The following is a 24,457-nucleotide window of genomic DNA, read 5'->3' on the forward strand; positions in this document are numbered from 1 at the left end:
TTTTGAAAGAAAGTTAGAAAAATGTAACAGTTTAAGTTTATGGAAATTATTCATATACTCATAAATAAACCATTTAACATACAACTAAATAGATATATGTAATCAATAAAGAAAATGATAATGTAACTTTCTTTGTTACATTGCTAAAGATTCAAAGATGACGCCGTCTCAGAGTATTTACCGGTGAGAATGTGTAGCGCAACATACCGATTTGCAGCTTCGGTGTAATGAATGCCGTCCCAGTTAACATATTTGGAACTATCATAACAAGGTTTGGCGGTTTTGATCGTACCGTTTGATCTTGCTGTCTTACCGCAACCAACCTGATCATCGTAGTTCAGTGGCGGTCCTCCCGTTCCACAACATACCGTTATCGAATGATCAAAACCTATTACCATACCAAAAAAAAGTTTCAAACACTGTTACATTTACACATATGGCATTCCGGTTCAAATGCCACCACTAACACAAAAAGTAAATAGTGCTTTCTAATTTGAGTGAACTGATTATAAATACGTACCATATTTGGAATGATTCAGGATGAGGTCGGATTTGATAGAGAAGATATCTACGTATGTGAAACGGGAATCGGGATATTGTTGAGGGAGTTTTTTGAAAAGACCATGAAGCTGCAAATTGAAAAGCTTAGCAGCTTGGTTATGGTCACTGACACAACCAAACTCATCAAGCTTTGATTTGTCTTTCCCAAATAATGACACAACTTGTGCTAAACACCCAAGTGGTCCTGTGTTGTGTATCCAATAGTTTCTTGCCCCTTCTGCATATAATCTCTAGATCAAGAATTACACAATGAATTAAATTAATAATAATATGATGATATTTTTGACTCAAATCAAATTCAAATATTTCCCCAAAAAATGAGTATCCATGTAACAATTAAGTGTCATTTATCGTTTTATTTAAGATGGCGTTGTATTCAAACTCTATTAAAAAAAGAGAGAGGATTTTAAGATTCATGTAAATAACTAAATACTAACCTTTATTCCATCTTGAAATATATCTAAGATTGTAGGAACCAGAGCTAGAACTTCATCTAATGTCTTGGAGTAAAATGCTCCGGCAATATCATTTTGTCCGATATCAAACATATATAATCCTTTTTTGAAATAATATTCGGACGGTAAGTATCTTCCGAGCTCTTCATCTTATAAACAAAAGAGAAAGAAAAAAAAGTACATTGGTCCGTTACTAAATGATTCAACTAAGTCTAAAATGTTGATGAACTTTTGGTATCATTTGATATTTAGTTACCTTGTTGTATCAATTGAAGGACTTTGGACTTAAAGGTGATGAATTGAGAAACTTGAACACCAAAACCAAAGGGACTATAGGATGCAGCATTCGCCTTCTGAATCGTTGACGCAGCCGCCGCAAAATTGCAGCCTCTCCGATAACTTTGTCGACTTATCGAATCTAAATAAGGCCTCAAATAGGGCCGATCAATTGCTTCCACTACAAAACATAAAGCCCATTCAAAAACTTCTCATGTTAAGAGCAACCTCAATGGAGGTTTCTTACAAGATACCTTAACATTAAAATATTTAAAAAAATTGAAAAAGAAGAGAGAGAACAAGAAACATACCTTATATAAGGAATGTTTCTAAACATTTTAGAAACCTTTTGTACATTTGTCTTCTTTTTAGTGGTCTATTTATTTTTATATTAAAATATTAATATTTAAAATATAAGAAACTCAAAACTTATTTCTAACCATTGTGGTTGCTCTAAGAGTCTTAGAGCATGTTTACTCATGAACCAAAATGAGTATCATTAACAGTTTTTTATTATTGTTTCATGAGTTGAAACCCAAAATGAGTATCAATAGACTCACTCCAATGATACTTTTCATTCAAATATCAACCTAAAATATATATTTTTTATTATTATTCATGGGATGATACCCACAAAAGAATCATGAGTAAACATGCTCTTATGGTTCATAAGAATCCTTAATACCTACAATGTAAACTACATGAGCGTGATAACCGCGTTATATCAAGATCAATCAAAACATCTTGCAAGTTGCAACTTTTTTAAAGTCATGTTTTTAAGTCGACTAGTTTGTTTGTAGGTCATGCAAGTGCAACAACGCTTCCAGTAAAAACAGGAAACCATGACAATTTGTCAATTTTGCCGTGGTACAAAATAAAATAATAATATTAAAAAAAAAAATAAAAATAAAATGATAGATTTTAAAGAATAAAGGATTTAGAAATGATGAATGATTACTTAGAAAATCGACGATAAGACGTCCATTGCAGAATCTTCCGGAAGTTGGAGATCTGAAGTAGGTTTTTTCATAGGAAGGTTGGGGAAGAAATCCAAGACCGGAGCTAAGTTCTCCGGTGTCGGAGTTAGAGTCTCCGAAGTTGAAAACCGCCGGGAAAATATTAGAAATCGGGAAAGAACCGGCGAGAGGAGGCAGAGTTTGAGAGATGGCTACGAATAGTAATAATGTAAGAAGAGTGTGGAAAAGAGTTTCCATGGCTCAAACAATGTATTTTGAGTCTTATCATTCTTACATACTGTATACATTATATATTATGATTTTAACAAATATAAAAGAAAAGAAAAGAAAAATATACATCCTTATGTGGATACAAATATATGCGTGTATACATAATGTTATGAAAGTGGAATGTGAGTTTGCTTGGAAATATGGATAGAAACAAAATGATGAAGTCCTTCCTCTCGTGACATTTTTTTTGGTTTTATATACGGAAATCACATCAATTTCTTAGGGTTTATCAAAAAAAAAATCACATCAATTTCAATATTGTGTCGACTATACGTCTATACGATATCCGAAGATAAAAAGCTCAATAATAATTTTTTTTTTATTTTTTATAATTGCATATTTTTTAGGTGAGGCCCACTAAGCCTGATAGGCCCAAATATTCCTTTCTAGGCTCTACTAAAAAAATAATGGAACTAAGAATCTCGCCGGAGTTCTAGCTTCGCCGTGTCGTGTCCAAATCTATCGTCGGGCTCTCAAAGCCAACGTAACTATGAGGAAACCACGAATGGCAAAGATGGTGAATTCCGGTCATCTAACCACGATTCGCTATATTATTAAATTGATATTTCTTACATTATTTTTAAGGTTTCTTATTTTGATGTAAGTTATTACTTATTAGTATTTTATATTATTAGGTAACACAAAGTTGGCATCTTTTTTTGTTTACTAAATTCCAAGCAAAGCAGAGAAAAAGAATTGATATGCGTGCAAGTTTCTGTCCAAATTCTTGTCCTCTTTCTTTTTTTGGAGGTGTGCATGTGGTGCACACTTCACACTTCACAAGTCGCAACACTTTACTTAGAGACCAGAGATTAGAGTTTTGATCACAGTCGTCAATGGCAGAACCGGAGGTGATTCACTCATGGTCTGCACCAAGATCTCTCAGCACCAGCCTCATGTACTCCTTTGCTCAGGTACCCTACCAAACTTGTTCCTATCTTCTTGACAAATTTTCCAGGAATTATGAGTGTTAGCTCTAAAGATTATGATCATCCAAAACCAAATCTCAATTCTGATTTGCTTGTTTTGTGTCTTCTGAGAAAATTGAGTATGAGTTTTAGAGATTTTGATTTATCTAATAAATAACTTGGAAAAAACATGAGATCTCTAGAAAGAATCACTGTGGAAATTCGTTGGTGTTCTTTTCTAATTGTTGTTGTGTCCATGTTTCAGAGAGATGACACTGAAGTTGTCGACGAGCCGTTGTATGCAGCATTTCTTAAAGCTACAGGTGTTGATAGGCCATACAGAGACGAGGTTCTCTCCAAGATGGTATGTCTCTCTCTATGTAGTAACTGATTAGGATTTTATTTCTTAGTCTTTCTTTGAGTAAACAAGTTTTATTTCCCGTCTTGTAATTTAAATAGGAGTGCAGTGGAGATAAAGTTGTGAAAGATGTCATATATGGATCTGGATCGAAGAAGTACCGGTATTGTAAGGTAAAAAGGTCTCTGATTGTTTGTTTTTGAAGCTTCAAAGTTCATATTGTCAAACTTTCTTCTTGTCTCTTTCTCTAAAAGATAGTAAGTTGTTCTGTTTTTCCCTCTGAACAGCATATCTCGAAGCAGCGGCTTTTCGGTTTGTCAAGTGAACTGATGAGAAAAGGAAAGCATTTCATATTGATACGAAATCCTCTTAACATACTGGTTAGCTTTCGCATCAAACGCCAGTTCTCTGCAGCTTTTTAGCCAATGTTTCATCTAATGTTCTTCTCTGTTTATCTTTTTTGCAGCCTTCCTTTGAGAAAGTACACCCTCCATCGTTTCTCGAATTAGGCTTGGGGGAATTAGTGTCGATATACAGTGATCTCTGTCAGATGGGAACACCACCAGCAGTCATCGATGCGGATGAGCTTCAGCGAGATCCCGAGGTTTTGTTTCTGTAATACGTAAAAGTTTCACAAAGATGTCTTTTTCTCTTACATGTTATGCTATCCATATATACACACAGACAACACTACGCGGTCTTTGTGATGATTTGGAGATTCCATTTCAAGCCTCTATGCTTAAGTACGGTCCTCTCCTATCATACTCTTATAGTTTGATAGATATCAAAACATTAAATTTCACTTTGGTTTGTTATGTTTTCTTGAAGATGGAAGGCTGGTCCTATACCAGAAGATGGAGTATGGGCACCATGGTGGTACAAGAGTGTGCACGAATCAACGGGTTTCTCATCTCCAAAGAAGTATCCTCGGGTAAGGCCTTATTTGTTGTGGTTAATGGTTCTGAAATCAATCTAAGATGTGTTTAATATTGTTATTTTTCCTTCAGACATTCCCTTTGTCGCACTACGATTTGCTGGAGCAAAGTCTACCGCTTTACAACATTCTCAGGAGCCACGTGAAGCACAGCTCCTCCCTCTTGAGTAGTCCCTTGCCTGCTCCTAGTCTCCCAGTTCCTGAAAACGCAAAACTTCTTGCATGGGTCGGTGACGAGATTTTGCCTCGTGAGATGGCAAAGGTGTGCTTGAAATGTGGAAGAAAACTTGACAACTCACTGTTTGTTGATTTGCATTTTGGAACACTGATTATGTTCTATTTCTTCTTATTCTTGTTAAGGTTTCTGTTTTTGACTCGGTTGTACAAGGCGGTGACTCGGTATGGGAAGGACTTCGGATTTACAAGGGAAAGATATTTAAGCTTGAAGAACATCTAGATCGGTAAGAACAGTCATATCCAGAAACCAAGAAGCAAATAACAGAGTTTTCTAAGCAATCTTGTTTTATATGTTGGAATCTTGGATTAGGTTGTTTGATTCAGCAAAGGCTCTGGCTTTCGAAAATGTTCCAGCGCGTGAAGAGGTAAGCATCTGATGATTGTAGTGCTAAGTTTTGTTATTTCAAAACGATGTTACCACGATAGCTTAGTTGTGGCAAAACATGCAGATAAAAGAAGCAATCTTCAAAACTCTCATAACCAATGGTATGTTTGACAATACACATATCAGGCTGTCTCTAACTCGAGGCAAAAAGGTATTTCAAGTTTCTTTGAAACCGATTTAAGAAACTTCTGTTTTCATTTCGACCATTTAGAGTAAAGAAAACTGTGCAACTTCTTTCTTTAAGGTAACTTCTGGAATGAGCCCTGCATTTAATCGATATGGATGTACTTTAATCGGTAACCTTTCAGCTTTATCTTAACAACTCATTGTGCGAAAATGATTACTCTGGAGTTCAATTCTTTCATATAATGCAGTGCTTGCGGAATGGAAGCCTCCGGTGTATGACAATGATGGTGGAATTGTGCTGGTGACCGCAACCACACGCCGCAACTCGCCTAATGTATGAATTTGGTTCCACGTTTCTGTTCATGATATAACATAAATAAAATAAAATAAAAACTTGTTTGTAAAATATTGTTGATTTCTGAAATTCTTTTTGGTTTGTCAGAATTTGGATTCCAAGATTCATCACAACAACCTTCTCAATAACATACTAGCAAAGGTACTGTCTTCAAAACAAGAAAGTTCAAGAATTGACGCTGTGAGATTAATTTTTCTTTGCAATGGAACAATCAGATTGAAAGTAACAACACGAATGCCGCTGATGCCATTATGCTTGACAAGGATGGTTATGTGTCTGAAACCAATGCAACCAACATTGTAAGTAATCCTTTGATGATTCCTCAGCATGCTTTTCTATCAAATTTCAGTAGATTTTTAAGAGACTATAGAAAGCTAATATTGTCAACAAAAATTTACTTTGTTCTACAGTTCATGGTGAAGAAAGGCTGTGTACTTACTCCTCACGCAGATTACTGTCTCCCTGGCATAACCAGAGCTACCGTAAGAGAGAGACATTCACTTTCGTTTTGTTAAGAATTTTATATAAACCATTCTTTTCTATTATCTTCCTTTCAAGGTCATGGAACTTGTGGTGAAAGAGAACTTCATCTTAGAAGAAAGAAGAATCAGTCTCTCCGAATTCCATACAGCCGATGAGGTTCTTTCAGCTTACAAATTATCAGTTTTTGGGGGTCAAATTGAATTATATGTGCCTCTCTCTCTTTCTCTAGATAATCTAACAATGGTTTTGTTTTTTCAGGTATGGACAACTGGAACTATGGGGGAACTAAGCCCGGTATGTACAGTCTCTAGTAGCTTACGAATAAAACATGCTCAATCGTTCTGCACCTGAATCTATGACATTCATTAATTAAAACTTTGAATAGATGCAAGTCATATCTAAAGTTCTTGATGAAATCTTCAGGGGATCTTACTTGAACCATATGAAAAAATATCCTGTTCTTTTGTTACAGGTTGTGAAAATCGATGGACGTGTGATTGGTGACGGCAAAGTTGGACCGGTAACGAGAACACTGCAAAACGCTTACAAGAAACTGACAGAGGATTCAGGTGTGCCAATACCTACTTACCAAGAACCCTGAAATACAAAACAAGAGGTAATCAAAGTTGCTGAATAGTCGTCTATCTGAGATAGTATATCAAAAATTTTGGTTATGATTTAATAATAGCTTAGCAAATGCAAGAGTAGATTAAAAACCATTTTAACTTTCACATGATTCAAGTGGGTCTTTATACCGTTTATTTAGGTTTTGAAACAGAGCCACGAGGGAACTTAATAATAAAAAGCAATCAACTCTCACATGATTCAATTGGTTTTGAGGAAAAAACATGAAGCTTTTGCGTCATCTTAATTAATAGATTTCCTTTCATGTAAGTAAAGAAGCTTTCTTTCTTTTTTCAGGGGATGCCAATGTTGTAGCCTTCTTATAGTCGTTTCTTCTTATCTTGGTACCAAAACGGCGAGTAGTTTATACGTGGCAATGTAAAACTGTGTGTAGTCAAGCTTGTCGAGTAGACTTAAATCAAAGTCAGCATTTGCTTGTTTGACCCAACGTGAGAAGTATGACCATAATAAATAAAGCCACCACTCGAGCGTTGATTCTTTTCCTTTTCTAGAAAATTCAATTTTTCTTTAAGTTAATTGCTGGAAGGAATCAAATTAAAATATAGTCAAGACTATTATAGATCTTTGTTTTATTGTTTTAAACATACTTTCCCAATTTATTGAATAATATATGTTCCATTCATGGTTGACAAAATGCCAGAAAGATGAGAACTAGTGAACATTCATACTTTGGAGTTCCATATCTATAATTTATGTCATATAAATCTGTTTATGTCATATAAATCTGTGGAGTCATGAATATTTATAAATTATAATAGATTTTACAATGTATTTTGAAGATTACTTATATTTATTGAGGTGATATGCGATAGAATTCTGATAGCGTTTCGGTTGCCGCCGGCGGCAGTTATCCTCCTTGATTATTTAACTCAGGGTCAGAGCCCAGAATGGTCCAACGTTCGCTAAAGTGTTTGTTTAATGGGATCAGAATCATATTTATAAAAAACATTCCAATTACTTTATTTTATTTTAGTTGTTTGTCATCAATTATTTTCGTTTTTTAAGATATAATCATATATAAAAGCCTCATGACTAAAAGGAAACGATTTTTCAAAGGCATAACTTCCTTTCTTTTCTTTTTTTTTTTTTGGTTTTAATGTTAAGATTCAAAGGCATAACTTGCTAATGGCCTAAAAATTTTCGTTTTATTTCTGTTAATTGGGGAACCCGATTCTCTATGAGTATTGTCGTCTCTTTGAGTTTCTTTTACTTGAGTGGCAAGTAGATTTCTGATCTTTCTTTAGTGACTTTTCTTTATCACAAGATATATATTTTTTTTTTGAGCAAAGTATCACAAGATATTATGTTGATAAAAAGGAGTATTTTCTTGTAGTAAGGAAACGGGCATCTATATAATTTATGAAAGAAAGTCCTCTGGAAAACCGTTGAAAATTTAACCCAAAACAAAAAAAGAAAAGTCCTTTCTGGATAGCATAGTTTTTGACCCAAGAAAACGTTTTAATCTATATTTCGAAACCATCTTTTACACGAACAAAAAAGCTTGTCCCAAATGTTATCTAAACATCTCGTTAAAACAAAAAAAAAAATTGTTTTGAATGTATTAAAGAATTAAGATGGTTTTAAAAGTGTGATGTTGTTACGCATGAAAATGGATGATTTATGTATTTATAATTATTTTCAAATGTTTTCCTGAGCCTACTGAAAAGTTTAAATGTTTAAAGAAAACTAAAAGAAAGCAATGGAGAGATTACAAACTTTTATATTCGACATAATTTACCAATTAGGCAACGACTTTCATTCATTTCACAAATTTGAGGAAACTATACAAAATTAGCCATCGGATTAAAATGGAAAATAACAAGCCGAAAAGCTGCTATTCTCAGAAATAACAAATATACTTGAATGTAATAAAAATTGTTAGGGATGTTTCATAAAAATAAAAACCAAACTAATTAAAATTCGAAACCAACCAAAAGAGAAAATTTTGCATATTCAACGTAAATGACAAATTGTGAAAAGAAATTTCCATATTTACTGATTGGAGAAACCTTCCTCTTGCCACGTGGAACTTAAGTCTGACACAAGTGCTGACATCACTACCCCATCTCTTCTTCTGAATCTTCAAATGTCTTTTTTAGTACGCTATAAACTCACTTTCTTCTTCTCCAAGAGCCAAAAAAAAAATTCGGAAACCACCAAAAAAAAAAAAACATGAGAAGCTCCGATCATACGCCGTTTTCCGGCGTTTTGCCGATTGTTTTCTTACTTATATTATCATCAGCGGATCTAGCGGCGAGTCAATCACAGCCCGGTCCAGCAAATCAACCGTATAACTACGGCAGGCTAAGTCCAGCCATGGCAGTGATCGTCGTGATCCTAATCGCTGCTCTCTTCTTCATGGGCTTCTTCTCCATCTACTTCCGTCACTGCTCCGGCGTACCAGACGCCGGCGTTTCTCCAGCTGGTGGAGCTAGATCCAGAGCAACCGTCAACGCGGCGGCGCGTGGTCTCGACGCTTCAGTTGTCGAGACTTTTCCTACGTTCTTGTACTCTGATGTGAAAACGCAGAAGCTTGGCAAAGGAGAGCTAGAGTGTGCGATTTGTTTGAACGAGTTCGAAGACGACGAAACGCTGCGTTTGCTTCCCAAGTGTGATCACGTGTTTCACCCTCACTGCATCGATGCTTGGCTCGAGGCTCACGTGACTTGTCCTGTTTGCAGAGCGAATCTTGCTGAACAGGTTGCTGAAGGTGAATCGGTTGAACCGGGAGGAACTGAACCAGATCTTGAATTGCAGCAGGTTGTGGTGAATCCTGAACCTGTGGTTACTGCTCCGGTACCGGAACAAGTGGTGACGAGTGAAGTCGATTCGAGGAGATTACCTGGAGTACCGGTTGATTTAAAACGAGTCAAATTCTCGAGATCGCATACGACGGGACATTCGGTGGTTCAACCGGGAGAATGTACCGAGCGGTTTACTCTTCGGTTACCGGAAGATGTAAGGAAGAGGATAATGAGGGAATGGAAATTGAACCGGACGAATAGTCTTCTGGTTCTTCCTAGGGGAGGGAGTTCAAGGAGAGGTAAACCGATTGACCGGTCAAGGGCTCGGTCTGATCGATGGTTGTTTCGTAAAACGCCTTCGTTTCTTTGGAGGAGTCGTGATGATGGTTCGATTAGGTTAGGTGCTACCGGTAGCGTTCGAGCCAACGCTGTACCGAATTCAACCGGTGGTGATTCGGTACGTGCAGGAGACCGGTGGGCTTTTCTTAGAAACGCGTCGTTTTTGTGGAGGAACTCTTCGGTACATGTGCCAAGAGGAGGAGTCAATAAAGACGGCGAAGGAACTTCGGTTAAATCGACCGGTGCTAGTGGCTCAACTAGCGGTTCGATGAGATTACCGGTTTAGTTGACTTATCTTTTAGCCGTATAACTACTCTTTTTTTTTTTCTCACATATTTTTCGTTTTTATGTTTGGGATTGTCGATATACAAGCAATACATTTTCCTCAATTTTTTTCTTTTTAATTATTCTTGTATTGTTTAAAATTTCTGTAACGTACATATAAAGTCAGATCCGAAAATGAGATTTACTTTTGAAAAACAATGTATAAAAAAACTTATAAAAAACGGACAATGATGAGGTGAGCCTGGTGAGGTGTGGTGTGGTGTGGTGCAGGTGGGTTTCTCGTTTCTTCAATATAAAAAGTTTTATTCGTGGACAAAGAATATATATATATTTTTTTTTGTCATCTGATTTTTATTAAAACTTTAAGATAGGATATAAGGTGAAATACTTAAGCCGGTGGAAAACAAAGATATCCTCAGAATCTAAAGCCCAAAAGAGAGAAGCTAAGCCGGCGGACAAAAAAAAAGTCCCCGGAGACAAAGTCGGAGAAAAAAAAGAATTCCCCCAAATCTAAGTCTACGCTAAAAACAACATAAACTTTTAAAGCCGAAATCGAAAGAGAACGAAACCAAAAACTAAGAAAAGAGGCAAACTAAAAATAAACAAGAAGATAAACACTAAGTCAAAATAACCAAATCGATCTTCTTCTTCTGAAGTTTCTGCGAATGAGCTATATCAATGCTGCCCAACCATTAATCACAACTGCTTCCTCCTATCACAATGAGAGAAGATCTCTCGAAACCAAGTAACAATGACTTCATAATCTGACAAGTAAAGGTCCAAATAGATCCTCATTAAACACTTTCAGATGCGGCTGCGACGAGGGTGCGTCAAGGAACACCTTGATAGAAGTCAAAAAGATGCAATCCGACATCCTCCAGATTTGGAAACGCAGAGACAAGGAGCGAAACATAACCACCTCGATGAGCTTCGAAATCAAGAACAAAAACGACACTCATCTACAACGGAAATCATCACCAGTAACTTCCACCTAAGAGAAGAAAGATCTGAAGCCAAACGACACTAGCATAAACTTCACACAACAAGGGCCTCATCTTAGAAAGGAGACGAACCAAACGAGCAACTATTAGCTAAACCAGGCAATAAGGGTGAGCGGAGAGGCTAAGGCAAGATGAAAGCTAACTACAGAGCTCACACAAGCCAAGCACGCGACATCAAAACACCAAGAAGCACAAGAGCGAGTAACAGATCTGGATTTGGGGAAGGCGAAAAGCAATGGCTTTATTACATACCCGTCACCGTCGATCTCAGATCCGGCTCCATCATCTTCGCAAGAGCCCTGAACCACAAATCTGAAACACTCAAACTGCTTCCGACAAACACCCAAAATCACAAACCGATCAAACTAAATCGAAACCCCAATCGAAGGCCACAAGATTCTTAAAATTAACACAAAACTAAAACCAAGAAAGGAAAGAACAAAAGGAGGACCAAAGCCGGTGCTAGAGGAGCCACCGTACTCCGGTCACCGATCTGGGCAAACTTGTAAACTTGAGAGAGCGGCGGCTAGGTCTAGTCCCGAGAGAGAGAGGTGAATTCGTGGACAAAGAATATAGAATATAGTTTTGTTTTCTCGCTTTGAATATAGAATATAGTATAGCTCTCTTAATTTATAGTACAAAAATAATACTTTTTTAAGGAAAATCAGTTCAATAATGTGTTTGGTTTAAAACCAGAGTTTTACTTCATAGTTTATACACAAGATTACATGAAGAAACACTACTACGCTTTAAAGAAAGAAATCTATTTATCAGAAACGTTTTGAGAAAAAATCTTTAGTCAAAGTACAATTTAGAATTATTGCATTTTCCAAAGGAAACAATATATTATTATAGATAACTTCCTGCAAATTTGGTTATATATGAAAATTATTGACCCCCACTTGGTTTCCAGTCAGGTCACGGATCTCATCGTGTTTGAAATATCATTAGTCAATTTCCATCCAGAAGGATTAGCCCTTATAATAAATATAGTTAATGTATAATGCTGTGTTTCACATGAAATCTATGCATATATTTGGCCCCATTATTAACATTAATTTTTTTTTTTTTCTTTTTTGGTCATTATTAGCATTAATAGTATTCTTTAGAGTTTAGACAAATTAAAAGGAGGCTGTGGCCTGTGAAGTGTGCAAACATACTGTTTGTAATATGTTTTGTCGTCTATAATAAAAAAAAAATCTAAAGACACGTAACACGTTATATCAAATTTACATAACTATTGGGCTTTGAGCTTGAATAATTAAGGCCCAAGAAAGCCTTTGTTCTTCCCGTGGGAAGTTGAGAACGAGAAAAAAGAGTCCGGGAAAAGAAAAGGGAAGAGTTTTTCAGAGAGATTTGATCACTCATGGCGAACGAAGACGACGACGGTGAGAAATCCAGAAGTCTTCACCAACAGATTGCTAAAAAACCCAAAACCCAGATCATAATTGGTGTGCCATCGTACCAGGAAGTTATAGAAAGCTCACAGACGAAGTCCACGCCTCCATCTCTCTTCAAGCCTTCCCAGAGTTTCTCTCAGGCATTCGCTTTCGTCAAATCGTCCGACGTCTACTCTCCTCCTCCGTCTTCCTCCGCCGCCTCTTCTTCTTCGCAGCCGCCGGGCGCTTCTCAGGTGCCCAATTCAAGGTGTTATATATTTATAATTAGATATATCTGTTGATTTCGTGATTTTTCACATTTTAGATTAGTTTGACGAAATCAATGCTGCAATTCCCAACATTTTTACTGAATCATATATTTTTGGAGAATGAGGTTGAAAAGTGGAAAACTTTAACTGTTTATTACTTCATCTTCTTATGACAACAATCAGATTCAGTTTTGTGGCTGATTTTGATGATTGCATTGTTTCTTCCGTACTTATATATCCATTTTGTTGTTGGTGTATGTTGCTTTTGTTTTAGCCAACCGCTTCAAACCGATGGTGCCTCATCTTCTTCTACTCCTGTAGCTACTGGCTCTTTACCGTCAAACACAACTCAAACTCGTAACGCAATCCTCGTTAGCCATAGACAGGTCAGGAGACTAAAACCTCCATGGTTCAGTTTCCATGTTCTTTGGGATTCATCTGATTTCTCGTTGCGGCTCACATTGATTGCAGAAAGGAAACCCGCTTCTTAAACATATCAGGAATGTGAAATGGGTTTTCTCAGATATCATTCCAGATTACGTGCTTGGTCAAAGCTCTTGCGCTTTGTATTTAAGGTGAAACTCTGCAACTTTCATTTTCCACCTATGTGTTTAAATTTTCACATTAGAAACATCTGATTCACTACAGCTTGCGGTATCATCTGCTACATCCGGATTACCTCTATTTCCGCATTAGGGAACTACAAAAGAATTTCAAGCTAAGTGTTGTTCTTTGCCATGTCGACGTGGTAAGTCTTAAAATCATATTTTGATGCTAAATATCAAATGAAATTTCTAAATTATATGCTGTAACATTGCATCTAGTGTTTTTTTATTTTATGTCTTATGATACTTATGCACAGGAAGATACGGTGAAACCGTTGCTTGAAGTCACGAAAACCGCTCTACTTCATGATTGCACTCTATTGTGCGCCTGGAGGTGTCTATCTATATATCAATCAAGTTATTTTGCAGCTCATATGAAAACACATTTCAAGCACTCTGCTTCTCGTTGATACAACTTTCTGTGTGAATTCTCTTGCAGCATGACGGAATGTGCCCGTTATTTGGAAACAATAAAAGTCTATGAAAACAAACCCGCAGATCTCATCCAAGGCCAAATGGATACAGATTATCTATCACGGGTATGGAAACTCTTTAGCCTTCTCTATTGATTTTTTTTTTTTGGTCATTTTTGTGAATTCTCACTTTGTTTATGATTGCAGCTAAACCATTCTCTTACAAGCATTCGACATGTAAACAAGAGCGATGTAGTTACACTTGGTTCTACATTCGGGGTTGAGCTAAAAAGACCTTATTTCCCGTTATTGTGAATTTATGTTTTCTATGATTCAAACTAATATTGGAAACCTCAAAAATCATGTTTTATGCAGTCTCTTGCCCATATAATTGATGCATCCATGGAAGATTTAGCACGTTGTCCAGGGATTGGCGAACGTAAGGTACATGATCCTCTGTCTATAGTCCGAAAACTCAATAATAGAGGTCTGAGAATCACTGTAAAACCTCAGGTTAGGCGGTTGTATGATACATTCCACGAGCCTTTCAAGCGTGCAACTTCAAGCTACCCGTCTGTTGTAGAACCAACAATCCCAGAAGCTCCAGTTCAGAAGAATGTGAGCTCAAAGGAACCTGTTGTAGAAGATGAGGATTTTGTGGAGGACTCTAGAAAACGCAAGAAGAAAGAGCCCGAGAAAACTGTGAAGACCGCGCTCTCAGCTGTTTTTGCTCGTTACTCTGATAAACTTAGCAAGAAAAAAGAGAAGCAAAAGGAGAAAGATGCAACAACCGAGTCAGATGCTGAAATCCACCAAGATTAACACAGTTCTGTTCATTGGGCAAGGCCATGGTGACCACATTCCTAAATTGTAACTTAGCTTTACTGTGTCTAATTTGTGTGATCTCTATCATAGAATTTGGTTGATTATTGTTAGCTTTTTTCCTTGGTTTGGGCCATTTTCAATAATTTTATGAATAAACAAAAAAATAGGCCTGGGAAGGCAAAATCTAGCTAGAAGCTTGAGATGGTTAGCCTAAGTCCATGGTCTAAAAAATTTGTTCGCATTGGATCTTAAATTTTTAAACGTTGATGATTTTTATTTAACATTTTTAGATATGGAACTATACTCATGAATTAAGTTGAAATATGTGGCAATCAAAGAAGACGCGCTAATTTTATTGGTTTGGTTTTGAGTTTAGTAGATTTAATTCTATTTTATTAGGTTTGATGAACAAGAATTAGGTTTGTTTGGTTTGGTTTGGTTTAGTTTGGTTTGCTTTGTGTAGAGTGCGCGTTTAATGCAATTCGACCGTTTAGCAGCTTTTTGCAAATTAGATATTTTTTTAGATTTGTAGTTTTTGTTGACATGTTTCAAACGCGTTAGTCAATGTCTTGTCCAACATAGACAACAAACACTTGAACTTTGTGCACCACTCTATGCATTATTATCAACTAATAGTATATACTTTATTTTCTTTTCTTTTTATAAGGTGCACAAAAAAAAAAAAAAAAACTTTCGGTGTGAATGGTTTTAAATTGCAATCGACAAAAAAAAGTAAAGTTGCAAAGGACTGGTAAAAGAAAAGTGCAGAGAATATTTCAAGTGTAAGTGAATCGGTCATGAGAGACATGGGTAAACAAGTAAATAAATAACCTGATAAAGTAAAAGCTTAATTTTTCGTACAATAGTTCTGATCAACCAAAGAGATTGCCGGTCCATTCGTTCAGTATTGTTGATATCTGATCAAGAATAACATTTTACAATTTTGATAAAGAAAAGTGAAGAGTAATTATTTCCTTTGCTATTATGATTTTTTTTTTTTTCGCCTCTTTTGCTATTATGATTACCTAGAGGACTTGTTACTCTTTTGTAACACACCAACCCTTCCTTATTCCTTAATATGAATGTGCATTAAAAATTTAAAATATACTGTATGTATTATGTGTATATGTTTAATGAAAGTAAATAAAGAGACTGAGGATGTTGGAACATGAAGGGGACAAAAGTGAAAGTCTATGATGGAGGAAAAAAGAGATCAATAATAATATTTTAAAATCAGGAAATTATTATAAACACAGTAATATACATGAATGTGTGTGTATGTAAACAATGTATGTGCAGTTTTTGGAATCTGACTTCCCTCTTTTTTCGGACGAAAGCAGATGTTTCATTCTGCTTCATGTCTTAGCAAGCCCAATAAAGTATTTTTCTTCTCTTTTTCTTTTCTTGATCCTTGGGATTTGCTCTCTTTACACTTTTTTTTTTCGGTTTTGCCCCAATACTCTTCTTGTCTTATGGATTTTACCCTGTAAAAACTATGAAAACATTCGTGATTCTAAAACCGTTAGACCAGAACGACGTTATGGACCTTATGGTACAAGAAACAAAATCGCAGTTTGTTTTTGGTTAATAAAACTTGATGAAACTCGAGACTTTGGTTTCTGTGTTATACAGAGATTGTTTCAACGTCCATATAGGTTTTTTTTGAAAAAAATTATGATTTAATCCAAAAATTAAATTTTAAAAAAACTAAATGAAGCAATATATTCATATTAAAAATAATAAAAAGAATTAAACAAAATAAGTATTTCTCATCACCTAACTTTCATGCTATTGCTCGATGATAGTCGTTACCAACCAATTGTATGTCTTTAACTCTTTTAGGTGAGAATATTGAATACAAATTGCAAGATTTTTATGTTTGTCGCTTATAAAAGTGTTTATGAATCATTTAGATAGTGGTTAAGTTCATGTGAATTTTCTCAAATAAAATAGAAACTACAAAACCCTAATCAAGATTAAAAACCAAAATGATAAGACATAAAATAACATGAACCACAAAAATCACCATCTTATCATCAACATTCAACACGAATGAGTCATTTGAAATAAAGATATTTTAGTGATTTGTCACTTAGGGTAGGTGTCCTTGCAAGTGAGGAGGGTATATATGTCTTTTGCACATATATGTACACTCATATACATTCAAAAGTTGATGCATTTGTACCTAACCAAACAATACAATGCTCTCTTTAATAATATATATATATATATATATATATATATATATATATATATATATACATTGATAGATACCATAGAAGTGTCATAATTTATGTACTCTAAAGTTTGTGACCCAATTTTGGATATGCAGTCCAAAGCCTCCAGCTGTGGGCATCCTTACCATCCTTACAATACTACATTTTCGTCTCCCTCTCACTTTCTTTTGTTTTTTTTTTACCATAGTTGTTAATTGTAGATATAAACAATAGTGAAAGTAGCAAATTTAAAATCGCCTATTATTAAAAAAATATATATATCTTTGTACACGAATTGAGTTTGTTTGCAGTGAAAATCAAACATGTTCCTGAACTTAGATGGATCTACGCGACTACGCCTTTCACAGATTCCATGTTAATTACCATTGCATGCGCGTTAATCATCTTATTATACCATCTAAAGTTATGTTGATTCCAAAAGACTAATCATGGAATAAGATATTGAACCAAAAGCTAGTGAAATTCATCTAGCTAGGATTACGTATGTGTTAGAAATGTGTAGACTTAAATCACCTTCGGTATTAATTAAGCCCCATAATATGAATCAAAAAGGTATGTTCAACTTTATTGTGTGTTTTCACATTATCATGATTTATCAGAAATTCGGATTCATCAAATATAAATATCTTTAGTCTTTGTCAAATGATCAGTAATTCAAATATGGTGTCAATCTCTATATTTGCAGGGGAGTGATCTTTTAATTTCAGTCATCTATTTGTATATAATAAAAAATTGTGACGAGTATATTATGATTTAACTTTTTTTTTCTTATGAAATAGAACTTATAAAAACGTGAGACCAAAATGTTCAATATATACATGTGTTTCATGTCTGCAATTCGATATAGTTTCATTGCAAAACTTACTTCTGAGAGATACTTTCAAAAGATGAAGTCAAAGGTGTTGAAAAATTTGCTTTTTATGATTTGTTTTGAAACTTCGACTACTAACAAACTTCGTCTGTATTCCCACACGTATCTCCCCATTCGTCATTTGACCTTCAAAATCAAACCTAACACGTGATACATTTAGCTCTTGTGTTTATTCATTTTTTGTTGGTTAGTATACAAATCCCTATTTTTCATGAGAATATATATAATCATATTATATCAATTAGACAATTACCCTTGTTTATTAGGAAAAAAGTATGTACCAACAGGTTATGGCCAGTTAATCTTCTTTTGTAAGAAATTAAAATTAACTAAATATTAAACCGTTGAATAACATATTCTGTTCACCATCATAAGTCATAACTTTATAACTGAATATGATCGTGATTTAAAACAATTGATACTTACTTCAAAATATTTTGCTACTCTACTAGGCTTGCTAATCAAAACCTGCAATATGTGGAAGCATCGTTCGTACCAGAGAAGATAAAAGCTGAGCGCGAGAATCAAACTACTGTCAAATAGTTTAAAGTTAATCTGAAAAACATATATCAGTTTTCTTCTAAATTATTACGGGAAAAAAAAAAAATCAAATTGAAGAACTTTTGGATTTTTGCAATAATAACAAAAACACCCCTAACTTCATATGTTTTTTTTTTGTTAAATAGTTAACTACATATGTTAGTGTTCAAGTTTTAGATTAGCTTAGTTCTGAAATAGCTCTAAACAAAAATGAAATTTACGTGTCAAATTAAGAAAACTGTTTTTTTTTTTTTCTTTTTAAGAAATGTATGTTTCCGTAAGAATTCTAACATTGTAAAAGGTGGGCGATTAAAGTATTTGAGGGAAATTTTTCTGGCTAATTATGTGGACGATTATGGTATCTGAGCACACAGTTTAATAGAATGTTTTTATAGGATTATACTTGACGTAAGCAAAATGGTATGGTATGATCTTCCAAAATGGTATGGTATGATCTTCCAACTCTACATGCATTAACAATAAACATGTAAGTAAGTACTGTACTACTGTACCATCATAATTGATATAAATATATATATATTTATATTATCATAATTGAGATTTGAGCCATAAAGAATCCCAAAACTTGGATATTCCATCACAACATATATGGACTAAATAAAAACTAGCAATCTCAAATTGGTTAACGACTAGACAATTTAGATAACACTTTGTTATAAGATGAACCTATGAGTATATTGCATATTATAAAGACTGATTTAGATTTTTATTTTTAAAATATAGCAATTTTTTTTTAATATAGCAATTCATTTACAATTAACCGGAGGGAATGAAAATTTACTGCACTGGATTTGAATAGAGTAGTAGAGATGAGAACATAGGTTAGGTCCAACGTCTATAAAGCAAACAAAGTTCATAAAACAACAGTTTGATTTGGATACTCATCTTATAATGGTTCCAAAATATTAACAATTTTATTGATTAGTCAAAGGTGTATAGTAGTGGTACTAAAAGCAAATAAAATATCATTTTTATGATAAATTCCATGGAAAACATAAAGGAAAAGTTAAAGCCTAGTTTCTACTTAAAAAAAAAGAAAACTGTAGAAATATTTTAGGGACATAGCTATGATACTTTCAGTTTGAAGATATATGAACCAGAACTAACGTGTGTCATTTTTTTTGTCTTCAATTAGATTTAATTTAAAAGATACATATAGTATAAGCTGAGCTTTTTAAATCTTTTTTTTAAAATCTTTTTAAACGGAGTTTTACGAGGTAAAAAGAACCAACGTTACAATTTTGCTTAACGGATTATAACGTTCTCTTGTAATTTATAACAGCAATGAATTGAAACAATAAGAATAAAATAATTGAATAAAATGACCAAACTGATATGTGACAAAAGAAATTAAACTGACAGCAATGTTCGTCACGAGGTTGGTTTTCTTGATACAAGACGAAAAAACAACAGAGAAAGTTAATAATTTTTATCTAGAAAAAGAAGTCTAAAATACCTCCGAAAATGATTGCTCAAAAACCCTTTCAAACAATTCTATTTTTTATCCCATCTTTTTCTCATATATATATATATATAGCTTTCGTGTTTTAATTTGACTTTTTAGGTCGGAGAAATTTTTTGACTTCAAAGGTTGCATGGACCGACCATGTACACGGTTCGATTAGTCTGTGTAATTTGTAATTCTAGGTCCGTAGAGTATGTGAGATTCGAACTATGAATAGCTTTCTTTTTTACTTAAATCAGTTTGATTTTAGTTGTTTTCCAGATTTGTCCCTTTTCATATAATCTTACCACTGGTCCTACACGTGTATTCTATCTAGCGCTTACTCACTTGTGTGGGGGTTATTTTAATCTTAGTAACTAAACTCAGTCAAAGTCGTACAAAATTTAAAGCTGCACGATGAGAATTAAAATAACAAGCATAATATCATTAGTCTATTAATAGTATTTATTTTCTTATGGACGAAAATAATCGCTTACTATTATCTCACTGAAGTGGTGCACATGCGTCACATGCATTAGCAAGTAAATCGATTTTATCTCTAACATAAAACCCACAAAATATTTCAACTATACAATTAAATAGTTCATTAATAATTGATATATATCGGAACTAATTGGTGGTTGAAAGCTGGCCCAAGATAACTCTCTATCCACAGCAAAGAGTGGAAGCGACCTACCTGTCTTATGACCCATTAAAACCCCATTAACATTATTGTCCCCTTTCCTTCTTATATATTTCGATTAAAACTAAATAATATGTATATATATATATATATATATATTATTTTTTTAACTGGATATTATACGATGTTACAACGTCGAATACAAAGTCGGATAAACTGGAAAACAAAGCCCAAGAGTGATATGGGAAACCAAAGCCCGAGAGTGATACGGGAAGCTAAAGCCCTAGAGTTTTAAGGGAAAACAAAGCCGGCATGAACTACTCATCCGGAGCCATGGAAGATAGGGAAACAACAAGGCAAAACAAGCCTAAAACAAACATGGGAACAAGTCCGAAACTGAACTAAGAAGCAGTCCATAGTAAGCCGGCAATTAACCACAACATCTCGTCAACCACATTACCAAATAAAGAAAGGAAGAGCTTTACAACGAGCCACTCCGTAGGGGATAAGGAACTCCCAACCAAACGGACAGCGGTACCACCTATTACGATGAAGACTACCTCACATAGAAGAGCTCTGAGGAATCCAGACCGGCGAGAAAAGAACTAGGCCAATGACAACTATGTCACACCTACACTCCCGGAAGCGGCGAAATCAAGGATTATGATTGTTAAACGCCTCGAAGGAAACCAACCAAATAACAGATGAGATCTCGATCAGATCTTTAGAGTAGAGACAAGGAGAGAACCAAATCGATCCGGACCACACCGAAGAAGATAAACGGCAAGAGATCGAACCGGACAGAAACTAAAGCAACCACCACATCTGGTAAGAGGCTAAACGAGACGAGAGCTAAAACACAAAAGACCGGATCAAAAGGCGCTACTAGCAACAAAGACGGCAAACCCACAAAAACGACAGAAAGCATCTAAGAACAAATCAAAGACAATAGAAGCACCCTCTCGCAAAGAATGAAGCAGAAGAGATACGAAATACCAAGACAATACAAAAAACAGAGCCATTGATGCTCAGATCCAGCGAGGCATGAACACACCATGAACAGACAAAAGCAGCCCAAGACCTCACCACAACTAGAAACGCCACAAAACCTCACATGCCAACGACAGGTCCACCATCAGATCTCGACCAAAACTCAGCCGAGAACAGAGCCTCAGTGAATCCCGCGTACTGCTCAGACATCAACTTCGCGAGAGGAGCCACCGTCGAAATACTCCACCAACCCTACACATAAACCCAGCAAACTAACCAACAACTATACAAGAGAGCAAGAGAGGCCTTGCTCCGGCGCTGTGGAAGCCACCGGAGCCACCCAACGCGATCTAGATCTGTTTTTAGAGAGAAGGGAGAGGTTTTAGAGAGAGAGGAGATATAGATATATATATATATATATATTTTTTTCTTATAAATTATCATGCATCCCCAATGATAAAAGTTGTTAAAATTCAGTTTTTGGTTTTAGTTTTCAGTTAGTTCTCAGGTTGTGAAACATATAAACCAAAAACTGAATTTGGTTTTATATGTTCTGAGGTATCGGATTTTCATTCAAATACGATTATTTTTGTTGTTGTTCAGTTTTGGTTTTCAAAAGATTTGGTTTGATACTACTAGTAATTTTAATCGAATTATATAATTTTTAATTAATTCAGCTAACCACATTATGTTGACAATCTAACAGTTTATGAGAGACTTTTTAGTATATTGATGGTGTATGTTAAGTCTTATACGTAAGATCTAGATCGCATAATTTAGCATTATAGGAGTCTTTAAATAATGTTTAAACTCAATGCCATGCATTGTTTGCGTAAGTGATGTTGTTAAACATGTCCATTTTGGTGACAAAGACGCTTTCTTGCTTGCGATCGGATCCTAAACCCTCTCGTCAACGATCACTAAAATGATTGATCACAAATCATAATTAAAGTCCTGAAATTTTCATAATACTATCAGTGTCACATAAATTATTATAGTAATTAAGTATGCAAGGAAATGATATATGCTATGACCAATATTACTTTTTAGAGAAAATTCAATGTCTTAAAATTGATAGCGTAAATCAAAATATCTGAAGAATTTACTTAACACGTCTGTCTATTAATACATGGATATAGACATTTTGAGGAAACAAAATAGTATTTGACAAACATAAATTATTGAGCATATTAAAGTTGATTTACATCTAAACCACACATCAGATATACGAAATTAGGAACAACACAGCAAATATAATTCGGAAAAAAACAAAAACAGCTAAGTAATTGTAGTTAAGGAACCTTAAATATTCGAATTAATTGTATTTCGGAAGATGAATACATAACACAGCTAAGTATACAAAGACGAAGCTGAGGCTGTACTGAAAGAAGCTGCCTTTAAGCTTCTTCTTTCCATGAACTCTGTTTCAGAAAAAGAAAAAAGTACGAAAATTTTAAAACATTTTAAAAACAAGAAAAAAGAAAAGAATTAATATTAAAAAAGTGTCAATTTAAAAAAGATATTTTGGAAAATCAAAGTTGGAAGATTTCCTTGCAAGCTGTGCCACCGCCCTCTCTCTCTTAGGTTTTGACAGACATATAATAGAAATAAGAAACCCTGAAACAGAGATAAAACAAAACACAAGTTTTGAGTGTTTTTTTTTTTTTTTTTTTCTAAGTCTCTCTCTTCTCTTCTTTTCTCTCTCTGTCCTTCTTAAACAACAACAACCGCCTTTATTACACAAAACTTTATTACACAAAACTCTCTTATAATCTCTCTCACCATTTCTTCTCTTCTCTTCAGAAGAAAGAAAGAAACTCATAAAGGAGAACAAAAGAGTTTTAGATAGAGAAACTCTTTCTTTCTCTTACTATAGAGCTAGAGTTCTGTCTGTGAAAACACACAAATCTAAGAGAGTTATGAATAAACAAGATGTTATGAAACTTCAGGTATACGTCTCCTTCTCTTCTTCCTCTCTTTCTTCAAGCTTGTGTGTGTGTTTATTTATAATTGAGCTTATGGTTTGGTCGGATTTGTTTTTTTTTTTTTTGCAGACTTGTGTTCTGAAAGTGAACGTACACTGTGAAGGGTGTAAGCATAAAGTGAAGAAACAATTGCAGAAAATCGAAGGTCTCTTCTTGCTTTCTATTGGTCATTTCAAATTGCTGATTTTGTGAAACTAGTTTTAAAACATAAACACAAACGTCTTAAGGTTTATGAAGTGGGGTTTCATCAGAAGCCATGGATCTGTGAATACTGATTTTTTTTAAAACATTATCAGCTCATATATATAGAAAGTTCTGAATTTTATGAACTGTGTTGTGTGTTTCCCCTGTTTTGTGATACTTTCATCTCTTACATCAAAAAGGTTTTACTAGTTTTCCAAAACTATGGAGTTCAAAGTTTTGAGATTTACTATGTGTGTGTCCTCCATTTATGTCAATTTCCCAAAGCTACATCAAGAATTTTTTAATCTGTTTGGAATAATCTGACATAAAAGTTCCTAATTTTAACCATGAAGTCCAAAGTCTTGAATTTTAACACATGACCTGTCCATTCACCAGAAATTACTCAAACTATGTTACTTTCTTGGGAAGACTCTGACATGGGGTTTTACTATCTTATTTTCCTTGATTTCAGGCGTTTACTCTGTAAAAGCAGATGTAGAACAGGGGAGAGTCACTGTTACAGGGAACGTTGACCCAGCTCTTCTGGTTAAGAAACTCAGCAAATCAGGCAAACATGCCGAGATCTTGGGCGGTGGTGGAGGAAAGGGCTTTCCTAATCTGAATGGGCAGTTTGTTGGATAGGACCCTGGAGTAGGTTTACCAACAGGGCATGCACTGCCGTCGTGGTTTCCACCCTTGAGGGCATCTTTTTT

The 24,457-nt window shown here is 34.9% G+C and overlaps 5 protein-coding genes and 1 long non-coding RNA gene across 8 annotated transcripts in view; 4 read left to right on the plus strand and 2 right to left on the minus strand.

Moving 5' to 3' along the window:
* Window positions 1–10: 10 nt before the first annotated feature.
* LOC9318468 (GDSL esterase/lipase At3g05180) lies at window positions 11–2,595 on the minus strand. Of its 2 annotated transcripts, none has more exons than XM_002884448.2 (5): window positions 2,251–2,595; window positions 1,273–1,473; window positions 999–1,165; window positions 521–791; window positions 11–388 (listed from the first exon to the last, which is right to left on the minus strand). In XM_002884448.2, the coding sequence occupies exons 1-5, from the start codon at window positions 2,504–2,506 to the stop codon at window positions 144–146; spliced, it is 1,140 nt and encodes a 379-aa protein (XP_002884494.1). In that variant the 5' UTR covers window positions 2,507–2,595; the 3' UTR covers window positions 11–143. The 2 variants fall into 2 exon arrangements, with proteins under 2 accessions (XP_002884494.1, XP_020888652.1); XM_021032993.1 differs by having other exon boundaries at window positions 31–388; window positions 521–629; window positions 2,251–2,562.
* Window positions 2,596–3,179: 584 nt separating this feature from the next.
* Window positions 3,180–7,590, plus strand: LOC9320561 (branched-chain-amino-acid aminotransferase-like protein 1). Its single transcript, XM_002882355.2, has 20 exons — window positions 3,180–3,453; window positions 3,713–3,811; window positions 3,907–3,978; window positions 4,093–4,185; window positions 4,272–4,409; window positions 4,490–4,548; window positions 4,634–4,736; window positions 4,813–5,001; window positions 5,100–5,200; window positions 5,287–5,341; window positions 5,426–5,512; window positions 5,606–5,657; window positions 5,736–5,821; window positions 5,930–5,983; window positions 6,058–6,141; window positions 6,253–6,324; window positions 6,401–6,481; window positions 6,584–6,619; window positions 6,798–6,941; window positions 7,247–7,590. The coding sequence occupies exons 1-19, from the start codon at window positions 3,376–3,378 to the stop codon at window positions 6,924–6,926; spliced, it is 1,668 nt and encodes a 555-aa protein (XP_002882401.1). The 5' UTR covers window positions 3,180–3,375; the 3' UTR covers window positions 6,927–6,941; window positions 7,247–7,590.
* A 1,331-nt stretch (window positions 7,591–8,921) lies between these two features.
* Window positions 8,922–10,559, plus strand: LOC9318469 (E3 ubiquitin-protein ligase ATL6). The gene has a single exon (XM_021031275.1). It carries the CDS (start codon window positions 9,143–9,145, stop codon window positions 10,337–10,339), a length of 1,197 nt encoding a protein of 398 aa, XP_020886934.1. The 5' UTR covers window positions 8,922–9,142; the 3' UTR covers window positions 10,340–10,559.
* Window positions 10,560–12,614: 2,055 nt separating this feature from the next.
* On the plus strand, window positions 12,615–15,111 carry LOC9318470 (DNA excision repair protein ERCC-1). 2 transcript variants are annotated; one of them, XM_021031274.1, is made up of 9 exons: window positions 12,615–12,986; window positions 13,262–13,373; window positions 13,459–13,562; window positions 13,684–13,735; window positions 13,850–13,926; window positions 14,032–14,131; window positions 14,213–14,284; window positions 14,381–14,449; window positions 14,519–15,111. In XM_021031274.1, exons 1-9 carry the CDS (start codon window positions 12,706–12,708, stop codon window positions 14,825–14,827), a joined length of 1,176 nt encoding a protein of 391 aa, XP_020886933.1. In that variant the 5' UTR covers window positions 12,615–12,705; the 3' UTR covers window positions 14,828–15,111. The 2 variants fall into 2 exon arrangements, with proteins under 2 accessions (XP_020886933.1, XP_002882403.1); XM_002882357.2 differs by having other exon boundaries at window positions 12,617–12,986; window positions 13,636–13,735.
* A 918-nt stretch (window positions 15,112–16,029) lies between these two features.
* On the minus strand, window positions 16,030–17,053 carry LOC110230391. Its single transcript, XR_002333494.1, has 2 exons — window positions 16,607–17,053; window positions 16,030–16,323 (listed from the first exon to the last, which is right to left on the minus strand). It is a non-coding gene; the product is annotated as an uncharacterized LOC110230391 (long non-coding RNA).
* A 6,199-nt stretch (window positions 17,054–23,252) lies between these two features.
* LOC9320562 (heavy metal-associated isoprenylated plant protein 34) overlaps window positions 23,253–24,457 on the plus strand; it is a 2,224-nt gene continuing 1,019 nt past the window's right edge. The window contains exons 1-3 of the mRNA XM_021030884.1: window positions 23,253–23,525; window positions 23,631–23,706; window positions 24,217–24,373. Of these exons, the coding sequence (XP_020886543.1) occupies window positions 23,496–23,525; window positions 23,631–23,706; window positions 24,217–24,373 (263 nt within the window). The 5' untranslated portion in view covers window positions 23,253–23,495. The remainder of the gene's footprint in view (window positions 23,526–23,630; window positions 23,707–24,216; window positions 24,374–24,457) is intronic.

This window comes from Arabidopsis lyrata (assembly GCF_000004255.2).
Source record: "Arabidopsis lyrata subsp. lyrata unplaced genomic scaffold ARALYscaffold_3, whole genome shotgun sequence".
NCBI lineage: Eukaryota > Viridiplantae > Streptophyta > Magnoliopsida > Brassicales > Brassicaceae > Arabidopsis > Arabidopsis lyrata.

What these genes read in the sequence shown, in the direction of transcription:
- LOC9320561 (XM_002882355.2), top strand. Translation starts at nt 3,376, where the DNA reads ATGGCAGAACCGGAGGTGATTCACTCATGGTCTGCACCAAGATCTCTC. An exon ending in ACGAGGTTCTCTCCAAGATG is followed by an intron (nt 3,812 to 3,906) that starts GTATGTCTCTCT and finishes TAATTTAAATAG; the next exon opens with GAGTGCAGTGGAGATAAAGT. An exon ending in AAACCAATGCAACCAACATT is followed by an intron (nt 6,142 to 6,252) that starts GTAAGTAATCCT and finishes TTTGTTCTACAG; the next exon opens with TTCATGGTGAAGAAAGGCTG.
- LOC9318470 (XM_002882357.2), top strand. Translation starts at nt 12,706, where the DNA reads ATGGCGAACGAAGACGACGACGGTGAGAAATCCAGAAGTCTTCACCAA. An exon ending in TCTCAGGTGCCCAATTCAAG is followed by an intron (nt 12,987 to 13,261) that starts GTGTTATATATT and finishes CTTTTGTTTTAG; the next exon opens with CCAACCGCTTCAAACCGATG. An exon ending in TCTTGCGCTTTGTATTTAAG is followed by an intron (nt 13,563 to 13,635) that starts GTGAAACTCTGC and finishes GATTCACTACAG; the next exon opens with CTTGCGGTATCATCTGCTAC.
- LOC9318469 (XM_021031275.1), top strand. Translation starts at nt 9,143, where the DNA reads ATGAGAAGCTCCGATCATACGCCGTTTTCCGGCGTTTTGCCGATTGTT.
- LOC9318468 (XM_002884448.2), bottom strand. Translation starts at nt 2,506, where the DNA reads ATGGAAACTCTTTTCCACACTCTTCTTACATTATTACTATTCGTAGCC. An exon ending in TCTTATCGTCGATTTTCTAA is followed by an intron (nt 1,474 to 2,250) that starts GTAATCATTCAT and finishes TATGTTTTGTAG; the next exon opens with TGGAAGCAATTGATCGGCCC. An exon ending in CCTGAATCATTCCAAATATG is followed by an intron (nt 389 to 520) that starts GTACGTATTTAT and finishes GTATGGTAATAG; the next exon opens with GTTTTGATCATTCGATAACG.